Source organism: Rhopalosiphum padi, chromosome 1, assembly GCF_020882245.1.
Source record: "Rhopalosiphum padi isolate XX-2018 chromosome 1, ASM2088224v1, whole genome shotgun sequence".
Taxonomy (NCBI): Eukaryota; Metazoa; Arthropoda; class Insecta; order Hemiptera; family Aphididae; genus Rhopalosiphum; species Rhopalosiphum padi.
In genome coordinates this window covers 47998081-48010686 of record NC_083597.1, presented here as the reverse complement: position 1 = coordinate 48010686, position 12606 = coordinate 47998081, and the positions used below count along the sequence as shown (strand labels likewise).

At 28.1% G+C, this 12606-nt stretch overlaps 1 protein-coding gene across 3 annotated transcripts in view; it reads left to right on the top strand.

Moving 5' to 3' along the window:
• The window catches only part of LOC132918078 (C3 and PZP-like alpha-2-macroglobulin domain-containing protein 8), a 147033-nt gene that overhangs the window by 50037 nt on the left and 84390 nt on the right, over positions 1-12606 (top strand). For all 3 annotated transcript variants that reach the window (XM_060979158.1, XM_060979155.1, XM_060979156.1), the window contains exon 2: positions 5546-5641. In XM_060979158.1, the coding sequence (XP_060835141.1) occupies positions 5553-5641 (89 nt within the window). In that variant the 5' untranslated portion in view covers positions 5546-5552. The remainder of the gene's footprint in view (positions 1-5545; positions 5642-12606) is intronic.

Genomic DNA, 12606 nt, shown 5'->3' with positions numbered 1-12606 from the left:
ATTCGCGCACAGCCTTAGACCGTGTTCTATGATGGTTTCCATATAAGTCACACACGCACACACATACTCATATATACATACGCACTCACTTCCTATCAGCTTTCCCCGTTCGGACACCAACGTCCGCACTCGTATTCAACTCTTCACACACCACATTATTTGATGTACACAATGTTATACATTATATTATGGTGATAATAACGACGCGGGAGACATTTCGTCGCGTTATCTATACTATGTGTACAGGAATTAAAAGTGTTTTTTTCATTACGGGTCGCCCCTCTAGAACCATCCATTCAATCGTCGTGTGTTATTTTTTTTTAATTTTAAAGAGTACACTGTTAAGCAATATTTTTAAGCACAATTGTATGGACCCAACTCATGTCAACTTATGAGAGATAAAGATAATAGGAATAAACCAATGATGATATTTGTCTAGTAAAATACAATAAAAAAAAAAACCGATAAACGTTTTAACTAATTTCTACAATCAGATCAAATGCCATTGCATCGTTGTTTATTATTTAAATATACACAGAACTGAGGCAATGTCTATAACGGATGTGGTTTATTGACTCGAAAAATAATCCACACATTTTTATAAAAATTTAAGAGATTATTTTGAAAGGTATCGGAAAATGTTTTGAAAAATGTTAGAAAACATGCCAAGTACTATCCGCCTCAGGTGAATTTCCCGGACCGATAGAATTAGTTTACAGAGCGAGCGGCACACGGTTACCGCGATTTTCCAGTGAAATGAGGTAGGTCGTAGGTACACTAAGACAGGAATACACCAATTTAAAGCGCCGTATTTTATATTTGTACATTTTTTGCCGGCCAAAATCGAATTATATAACTAGAAATAATAATATTACATACGCGTCGTCGTCATTTTTTTTTTGCCTGCTTAACGAGCTCTACCACGCTTTAATAATATCGCGTTTATCCAGTACAAAATGTTTCTATATTCTTTCATGTACATCAGATGTTCCGTCGTGGTTGTAATCGTTCACTCTCTCTCTCTCTCGCATACACACACACACACACATACATCAACTAAATTCACATTATATATTACGAAAGACCGCACACACCGCCGGACGTATAACGATTTTTTTTTTTTTTGTCTCGTCCGACGTTAATTGTTATCTCTGTAAAGCCCGTCGTTGCCGACGCCGTTTTTGACTCGCTTTTGTTATTCAACGCGTCCTAATTAGTGATATTATTATATCACTGATATGGAAGTAAAACAAAAATATAAACATGTCCGAGTACCGGCGAGCCCGACTGCAACGATTGAAGTCCCGACGATACTGTATATAATATCGGCTTTCGCGCCAGCCTTTGGGTTGAAAATTAAAAAATCATGAACTGCTATGTATAATACACGCTATATATTCTGGATGCCCGCCGTCGCATCGGGACTTCGCTCTCACCGTTATACATTTTTAAGCTCATGCCTTATTTACATCGTAATCGTAAACGCCACCGGTAATTTATCATCACGTCGTTCGTATATTATTATATAATGCTGCAGTTTTATTATTAAAACTTTCAAATTCCAAAATCTTGTTATTATTATGATTAAAATTATAATAATATAGTTGTATTATTATTACTTTTTTCCAGATTTGTTACCAAGACCTATATTATGATGTTGTGTACACAATAATAGTAATAATAATAAATGTTAAAACTAGCGAAATTTATGTATATACGTTTTAACAGGCCATGGCTTTCTGGTTAAACTAATTAAACGGTTTTTGAAGGGTTCCGCGTATTATAATATTATAAAAGACTATCTCAGTCGATTCCGTATACAACATTTTCTAACAAGCGTTTGATATATTAAATTTTCAGTGTGGTTTTAAAATGGAGAATTGTATTTGCAACCGTTGTAGATTTCGCTGTTCAAACCCCTGCGCGCTCGGCAAATGACACTAAAAGTCTTTTCGGGAAAATTCCAGCGAGTTCCCGTGTGTTTACATCGTTTTTCGATTTAAATTTCGAATCGTTCGTGAAGTCTTATACTGCGAAATCAAGAAATGGAAACCACCTAGAACAATATTACACGTTATTATGCATATAGTGTTATACCAAACCCGTTTTATTGCGTTCTACTGTTCCAGAAGTAATTCGCTACATCAAGCACAGTTTCCTTTTGTGGAATTCTCACTTCGCGTTATTGTTACAGGCAAAACGCTGTGCAATATTCACGCCTTAAATAATATTCGTTTTGAGTAAATATTATGTCACACGTGATTCTGTATAATAAGTTCTATCTTTACATATTAGATACCCTGTAATACGCTGTATGATTCGCCTGTGATTCAATTATAGATTTTTCAATTTTTTAAGTTTTGAATGCGAAATTGTTGATTTTTTTGAACCGTAATATATTCCACGATATATTCTCGAACTCATTTCATAAATTTTTATTACATTGTATTGTTATTATTATTTTTATACTTTCATACCACTGCAGATGCAGCAGGCGGTGCTTGTTTTCCGACTGTTTTGGTAACTAATTCATGGTATATGTAAATCCCGATTCCGAGACCAAAAGCACTCGGTCCAGTTCGGTTCGTTAACTATACCGGATGCACATCAAATTCAATTTTCATGTGCACCGATTATGTGTATGAGATCCTCGGTGAATTTCTAGCGAAATGATTTCATTGCGTCTTCATGCATTATCGCGAAACTTTGAAAATATATATCTGAAAGCGGCCATGATAATTTAATCACGAAAACGCGGTGTATGAAAACCACAAACACTCGTACAGCGTATAGTCGCAGCATTGCTTTTTTTCTCTCCCGAACAATTCTTCCGTAAACAAGCTGTATTGTAAATTATCTAAAACCCCGTGTAATTATCATATAATATTACAGCAAATTTGAAATCACTTGCACCGCCTCATTTTTCGACTGGAGGTTGCCTATGTTTCACTGTAATTATACACAGAAGGTTGTAGGTTTGGTCACCATTGCAACTAATTTTTTTTTTAAATACATAAATAAAACACGTTTTTTTTCAATTGCGATTTCACGCCAACATGATTTTTTTTTACTTAAATTTTTTTCCCTTAAATAATTAAAAAATATTTTTATAAAACCATCATCCATATCTATATTTTACTCAACGCTTCGGACTTAAATAATCTAAAATATTTACTACATTTTTCACTTGGGCAATAATAATCACAGGAACAATAATTATTTAAAACTGTCCCCATATTGATTTATGAAACTTCCTTTACCTTTAAACACTGTAATTTAATAATATTAAAACTTACTGCTAGTAGTTATTAATCTAATTCAATATTTGGGAGCTATATATGATTTTGTATTTACATATGAATTTTTATATATTTACTTATATTTTTATTTAACTTTTTTAGCATTTAAAATAACAATGTTGGTCCTAAATAATATTTGATTATAGAATATATTATATAAAAAATATATTTGAAACTTTTAAAATCCGTTTATATAGTATGCAACAAAATTGTAGATCCCTTGGGATGAAATAAGTTTTTATAAATAATTTTGTCTAGGTATACGTATATGAATACCTAAAGAATAAATAAAATAAATAAATGCTGGAAACCTTCTACAAAAACACTGTGGATATTTCTCAAAACCAATTTCAATGCAGTTCATAAAAAGTTAACATTTTCAATGAAATATTATAAGGTATATTTTTAAATAAATTATGATTTTGAAGAAGAAAAAATTTAATTTAAAATAATAATATAGCCATAACTTATGAAGAACCCATGAACTTATCTATCATCTTTTTTTTTAATATAAACCATTTCTCGGGTTTTCGCGTTTAATTTATATATTACGTTTCACTCTTTTCGAGGGTCGGGCGGTGTTTGGACGACGAGAACAAGTAGGGAATGAGAAATGTGTTTATTTGGACCGGGACTTTTGCCAGCGACTGGCCAAGGATAACGGTTGTTTCCCGCTATATGGGGAAAAAAAAAAGAAAAAAGAATAAAATGTGTTTTTCCGACATCGAATGAGGTTGTTCTTTGCTGCCAGATACGCCTCGGACATATCAATACCACTTTTTGATTACTTTTTCCGTCTCAGAGTTCGAATTAAAACAATTAAGGCGTGCGCGTAATCTCATGTATACGTACGAATGCCATCAGACAACCGCAGTTTCCTTATATGTATGGGAAGGTACGACTGCGACGCGTGACGGTATAGGAAGATCATCCGACGATAGGACTCTGTAAAAAAAAAAAAAAAAGATAATAAAAAACTATAATAATTTTTAAAAACATTAGACAGCTTAAAAATTACGGAATTATATTAATAGTTGAATATAATAGTTATTTTAATACTCATGAAATCTTTGATTACGATAAGCACCATCTTTGATTATTTTTGTACAGCAAGCGTTGGTTTTATTATTTATTCATGAGATTTTTTTTTTTTTTTAAATACCTAAAAGTACAAATAAAATAGTATGATACTGAAATTCAATAGAATGAAAACATATTCTATCTTCAGCTATAATATTACAATAAGTATTTCTGTACCTGGTCATCATGCTCGTACCTACTGCAGTCTACAGCAGTGATAAAACCGTCTTTAAAATTAGTCTGAAATAAATATAACTTATATAGATTGATTTTTTTTTTAATACAACACCATAGACATTCAATTTAGTTGAGTACACGTCAAGTGTTTTTTGCTCTTTTTTTTTTTTTTAAATTTCGTTTGAAAATTAGTTTGACCCGTCAAGTGTTAATGTATAAAACATCGATCCATTTTTAGATATTATTGAGTCAAGGAAAAAAAACTTTGTTGTTATAAACTTTAAAAATAAAAACAAAAGATTAAACAATAATTTAATGCCTACGATCGTTTTTTAATACTTATAGATTTTTTTTGTATGCATTAGTGTGAGAGGAACCACTATCGTCAACGTTTATTGAGTGTAATTAAATCGTGATATTGTAACGATCTATAATTCGTATAGGCATTGCCGATTACGTGGCCGTGACGAGGTAAAGCATTGAAAATCTAAAAACGTGAGGCACCTATATTGTGCGCGCTTTAATAAAACCGTTGCTGGGAACAGCGAAAATGAAAACAAAATAATTTTTCTGTACTGCGTTTATGACACTGATATTTAGACACAGTATATAATAGAATAATACATTTACGTATGTTCGTGTAAATATATATATATATAAAAAAAGACATATCAAAAATATAATATATCGTTTTATGCCACCGTATAATATTCCAAATAATATATGTCGTGTACGACGCGTGCATGTGTGCGTGTGCGTAAGTGCGTTTAGTTCGTTTAGAGTATAATATATATTGTCGCATAGGAAATAAAACCCCCTCGAACATGGTTCAACGTACATTTCATTTTATTATACGCACGCACACACACATATACACACTCACAAACACATACACACACATACATACATATATATATATTTATACGGTACACAATGTCATCCGCTATAAACATGTCAAATGAAAACGTCGTCTTATTTGTTTCATATAGGTGAACAATGGATAAGAAAAAAATGGCTTCGGCGTTGGCGTTATTGGCGGTGTTGTACGTGTGCGTAGTATCCGGAACGACAAACAACTGCACCAGGTAACATTCGACAATCGCAATCTTATTATTAAGTCTAAATGTACTAGTGATGTACATAATAATATGGGTGTTCGTCAGTACTGCACAAAATATTTAAAACCATCTCAATCGGTAACGCAGCCTTGATTTATCAATACAGGGACGAATATGATTTTTTTCGTCACGTTTAAAATTTAAAAACAGATGATTTTATTTAATAAAATGTATGCCTTGAGGCATTTATTAAGACAATAATTTGGCAAAACAATAAAACACACATAATACAATGTATCAGTATAGTTATTGCGGTGACAACGTTAACTATATTATAATACAAATGAATAGATCTTTTTTTTTAATTTCATATTATTATACAAAATAATTTACATAATGTGGTAATTATATCGTGTTCTCCGCATTCATGATGATATTATAATATTAGAACAAGACGTCTCTCTCATTAAAAGGTCCCTCATAAAAAAAACACCTGACTAGAGCTAGATGTACTTGCTAGTAGGTAAATTTTATCAATTGTCTTTGATTAGATCTGGTAAATTTAAATTGTTATTAGTTACTTTAAAAATCCAAAATAACTTTTACTTTGTTTCTATCTCAGAAATTTATATTTTTAATAATATTACAAACAGAAGATAAATTGCAATTTCAATTAAATGAAATAAATTGAGTTATTAGCTATGAACTAAATAGAGATAATCCATAGTTAAAATTTGTAATATAATCATCAAAACTCAAATAAAACACACAATCGCTGCGGTTAGGTAATCGTTCATCGATGGATCATAGCATTTATATTATAATATCATTTTCATGGTAAAAAATAAAACTTTAAATTATCAACAATTTAAAATAAAATTATCCAAAGCAACGTTCAAATAAGCTTTTATAACTATAAAATGCAACTACATTACTGCAGTTTGCAGTCCAAGAAGCTTATTAACATATATATTCTATTGATAACATTAATAATAATAAAGGCAAAAACATAATTACAACTAAATTATAAATCTAATCAATACTAAAATTATTAAAAATTATATGAATATGAAATAAATATAAATTATGACAAAGAAATTAGAAAAAAATTTAATAAAATATGATTAATGGTTGGATGGTATTTCCATATCCTGGCTACGTCGTTGATTGTACATAAATATACATGTTTCTACTAGTAAATTCATAAAAAACTAAAAAAGTTGATATAAATTGCATTATAAAACTATGTAATTCAGTAAGTAATAAGAATATATGCACGACGAAAACAAAAAACGAATAACTCTAAGAGCATTTTTCCAGAAAAAAATTATAGTATTTTAAAATATTTTTATATTTTTTAAAGTTGTTTTATCCTCAAATAATTTACTATAAATTATACTTAACTTACACTAAACACAATAAGTTATGATAGGTTATGTATTTTTTTTTCTTTAATTTAATACGCGTAGGTAACTTTAAATCGAACACCGTTTGGTGCAATTGAGAAACAGCAATTATTATTGCCACCGAATATCGATCAGATCAATAAAATTGATGTATAGCCTTTTTTTTTATTGCCTATGTTATTTGACACAGTTAATGCATGTTTTACATAATTATATTTTGTATAGCATTAAGTAATAATGCAGTCCAAAATTATATTTTTAATTTAAAATCATAATAACTTTTAATTTATAATTTATAACTAATATACATAAATCATAAAAGTATACTTACTTAATATAATTTAATTAGAAAAAAACAATTAAATCATTTTGTTAGTAATATATATGTTTTGTTCTCCGTTATAACTTACAATATTATAAAATTTGGTATAAAACATTAATTTTGCCAAACGCAAATAATATTACCTATCGATGGTATGTCGGTAATACAATATAATATGTTAACGATATTTTCGTTTCATATCTATATATTATATATAATGCATACGTTGATATTTATTTAAACAATAAAATATTATATCATACGTATGCACAATGCATTTATTGAAAATATAATACCTAATATGCTGTGTAACATGATTTTTTAGAAATTTAAACAAATAATAATAAAGTATATTTTATATCAAACAAATGGTGTCCTTGAAATCCAAATAACCCTTTACATAATATAATATTAAAATACGCATATTATATCATAAGTACATATTACGTCCACCACCTCGTCGTCGAGTTGGTTAAATTAATTCTAGAAATACACATGATATGCACACGCAATAGTAATAATATCATTCATATCAGAATGGCGGTTTAGATTTCTTGTTTGATCATTGTCAAAGGAGTTTCCTTTATCCGACCAAACAACCTTCGTTCAAAGATTTCACCGAAGGGTTGAATATCTTATACACATATTATCATTGCGTCAAATGTGTCTGAGATCCTTCTATTTGTTTCACATCGTTTCTACTACTTGCAAAGCCGTACTTCATTTGTTTTGGTTCTATATGACGTACGTAGAAAATAAGCTTTCTGTATATTACTGTAAGATAAACATACTATATGTAGTAAAAATAAAAAAACATCTAAGATGAAAGCAATAAAATATTATAATATATAAACGTACAATATTTTCAATGTTCAATTTTTATAAATATAATACATGAGATGGTTTTGAAAACATTATTATTATTTTATCATTTCGACGACAAATAACGGCATTGTTTGAGTAATTTATTTAAAATTCACATACTCAAAAAATAAGTTTTACGTCACTATGAGCATATTATTATATTATTATCATATACATAAAAGAATTGAATAAAACAATTTTTTTTTAGAAAACAAATGTTGACTATTAAAAGAATCACCCAGTATATAATATTATAGTTGACGAGTGCAGAGTTTTCCGTGCACTCTGTGGCCTACGGCGTCATTATAATAGTATAATGAATGCACTATGCAACATTTTAAGAGCTTCAGTTCAATGGGCTGCGATAATGGAGGACGAGGAAATAGTTATTTTTTTTTTGAAAGCATGACTTCATAATTTATGTAATACTCTTTCCTCTATTTAAAAATTCTATTTAGAAAAAAATAAAATAAAAATAAAGGACGATTTTTCATATTATAATAAGATATATTTGCTTTTAGCGTTCGGTTTCGTGTCTTACTCTCTATCATTATCTGTCTTTTCCTCTCTCTCACACACCCACTCACTCTTACCTCTGTACCATCCAACTTTCACTATTTCCCATTATTTACGATATTTTTGGAAAACGTTTCTGACGTAAATCAATTACTGTTGTTCATTTATTTTAAGAAATTTTCGGCCATTTTCCGAAGAATATAGTATATAGTTTCATAACGTATTTTACTCAAGGTACTCAAAGCACAACATTGAATCTTAATTTCCATTGCCCACAGACAAATATCAGACAAAATGTATTATAATCAACATTTTGTTCCTAATAATCTGTGGCCATCGATTTTCAAAACTCACACAACCAAAACAACTACACGTTTCGTATCTTTATGTAAATACCATTGTGATTATACACGAAAGGGTCTCAACCGACAAACAATCTATTCGTTGTTTCCAGACATTGGTAAAATAATTCATTAATTAAAATCAATTTGCATATATTACTATTGTGGACGCAATATAATGATAATATAATATACCACGACTACTTAAACCACAATCGCACAATATAGTATACGTAATGATATTCAAGAAAATAGGTATGCTCAAGTCATTTTTTCCTATTATCATTATAATATTGTTGGGTATTGAATAATACACACTCATGCCGATGACCATTTGGGATCACTCTTAAAGTATAAGCCAAAAGTGAATTGGATCAGTTTACGTGAATAAATTATACGTTATAATTATAATGAATATACTCGTTCAGACGTTCATACAACCGAAACAATGGGACGGCAATAATAATATCGTTCAGGTTCAATATCAAAGTTAGATCTTATGTAAATTAATGAATATGTATATTATATGGAAACGGATCGGTTTAATTTAAGCAAACTTAATAATTTCGATTTGATGATAATTTTATCAGAATAATTTGAATGCTCCCTTCATTATAATTTAAAATTGATAGTATTGTACTCGCGGAGAGCACCATAGTTTGTCGGTGTTCTGCTCAAGCACAATACATAAATACAAATATTTAACTTTTGATATTGTCTATCTAGCAATCTGTTTACTAAGTACGCTTGAAATATTTTTGAGTATATTACTATCTGCAGCATTACCGGATGCATTTCAATTATAGTGATAATAAAACATAATCGTAACATTGTACAAATAACTATTGTATTTACTTATAATTTATTTATTTCGTTTGGTTTCAATGTTCATTAAGTATTATTTTATTCTATTGCATTTTTTTTTTTGTTACCCAACATTATCCTAATGGTAACACAATTTATAATTTTGTATTATTTGTCTTCCCATTTATGTTATACAATACACGAAAAAAAAATGCATACGGATTGATTTCACGGATAGTTTTCATCGTAATAGATAGGTGCCTATATATTTTTACTTAAAAACCGTCTTTCTTTTGTATTATCACATATTGTGGCACACGAATATCTCAGGTTTCAATTTAAAATTCAAATTCTGCTTTAAAATGCATTGACGGCGTTCATTTAAAATTAGAATTGATGTTTAAGCATTGCTAGCATTTTGAACTTTCTAAATTATTCAAATCTAGCATCAGACTTGCTAAGGAAAAAAATATCTTGACAACCATTTCACAAAACTATGTTTCTAAGAGTTTTAAATCTCAAACAACTTTTATACATTAAACTTTCACTGTTATGCGCCATCAAATTTGTGACAACATGAGTTTTTTACGAGAAAATGTCCCTTAACACCTTTTTTTCGAAGATAACAAAACAATTTTTTTCAGATTTCTTAAGTTTAAAATAGTTTTGAAAACACGAATAAAAAAATACTTCTACAACATAAATTAAACAACATTGGAATTTCTCCAGGTGAAAATTAAAAAATATATATATATACATATATATAAGAAAGTTATAAATGTTCAATTGATATATTTGTGTTAAAAGGTATTTTATCTTAAGTACTAATTTATATATTTTTTAAAACATGAATCATTTGTTAAATAAATAATAATAATTATTATTATTTTAATTATAAATTGAATTAAATTTTAAGTCACGAAAAAAACTTAGTTATTGCTTATTACTTACTTTATTAATTCATATTGAAATATTATTTAATAATTTATTTTTATAAACAAAATAAAAATATTTCAAGCTTCAATAATAATTTTCGATCCGTTTATATTAATTTTATTTTCAATAACATATTTTAGTTTTTGAACGGAATGATAAATGTATTGAATTTACAGTTTTGTATTTATTTTTTTTATATCTATCATCACTTTTTAGGGGAATACAAATACTTCCATTTTCAACTTTGTGGTTGGTTTATGGCAAAATTGGACCTAGTTTGTACACTAGAGGACAAAAGTAAAAAGTTCCCAGAACTTTTCTTCTTCTTTTTTTGAGAAAACTAATTAAAAATGGAAAATGGGAATTTTCTATTTTTCTACTAGTTTTTGATAAAATATACTTTTTTATTTTGCTATAATTAAAAAAATGAATAATTGTAGAAACATTAATTTTTCTCCAATAATATAATATTATTATTTTCTGTAAATAGTATATATATATTTTTTAACAATCTATACCTGTAAGCATAAACAGTTTTTGTTCGGTCAAAAACCTTGAAAATGTCATACAATATTTTCTTCGTAAGTAGAATCTGGGCATTTTGACGTATCTATCTTGGCACAAAACAATTTTGACGTGAAGTCTACATCGGCATTAAGTTACTTTTTCCTTTTTTTATATAACGATTTTATTCATGTTCAAAATGTTTAGATAAAACAATGTTTATTATAAGATATAATTACAATTGTTATGACACAGCTGCAAATCAATGCTTTAATTTTCAATATCATCATCATATATCATCTAATACTTTGGCAATTTATTGAATGTTTAAGTATAATACAAAATGGCGGAACCAACTTCTTTTATCAATTGAACCAAGCAAAAGTCTACCAAAAAATAAAAATTAAATGTATCCTTGTTAACGAACTTTTTTTGAAATTAGTCAATGATTATGGTAATTGCTGTAGTGATGTACTATATAAAATATATTATAAGAGTTTTTAAGAAGAATAGCACATAATTCAAACATAATGAATTGAATAATACATATTTAATATCATTCTTCTTATATCTAATTATTTTTTTGTACTTCAATTAAGTTAGTATTGCATTATTTTATTAATAAATTCCACAACGGTTTAAGCCAAAGTGGCCACGCCGAAATACACTAGTTCACTCATAAGTATTTTATAATGAATCTAAAAAATCTAAGGACATGTACAACCATAATTATTTTTATAGACATTTTAAGTTCAAATTTGGACAAAATTACATATTTAAACGATTTTCATTATTTTGTTTTAATTTAAAAACATTATTCATGAGGACTTGAAACTTTAACGTATATTATGAATTTAACTTTACGAAATGATATCTTTAAATTATGTATAATCATTTTAATTTTAAAAATTACTTATTATTAAATTCAAATTTAACGCTTTCATTACAGTATGATAGCTATAGTATGATAGGCCTACACGGCTACACCTACTATACTTTCTCACCATTTTAATAGTTATAGGTATACGAGCTATAGCTGTAATAATTGAATTATTGATATTTTAAAATAGAAATATAATTTATTTATTTACCACTCTATTAACTAAGACTAATATAACACGTATTACAAAAACTAAAAAATTATTATTATTTTTATTTTTGCTTTTCATATTCTTTAAGTTTAATTGTTTACTTATGTATTATATATTTTTTAATATACTTCCTACATTTTCTATTAATACTTTAATGACATTTATAAAATAAATCTTTTTTGACATACACGAATCAAACATTTTCCAA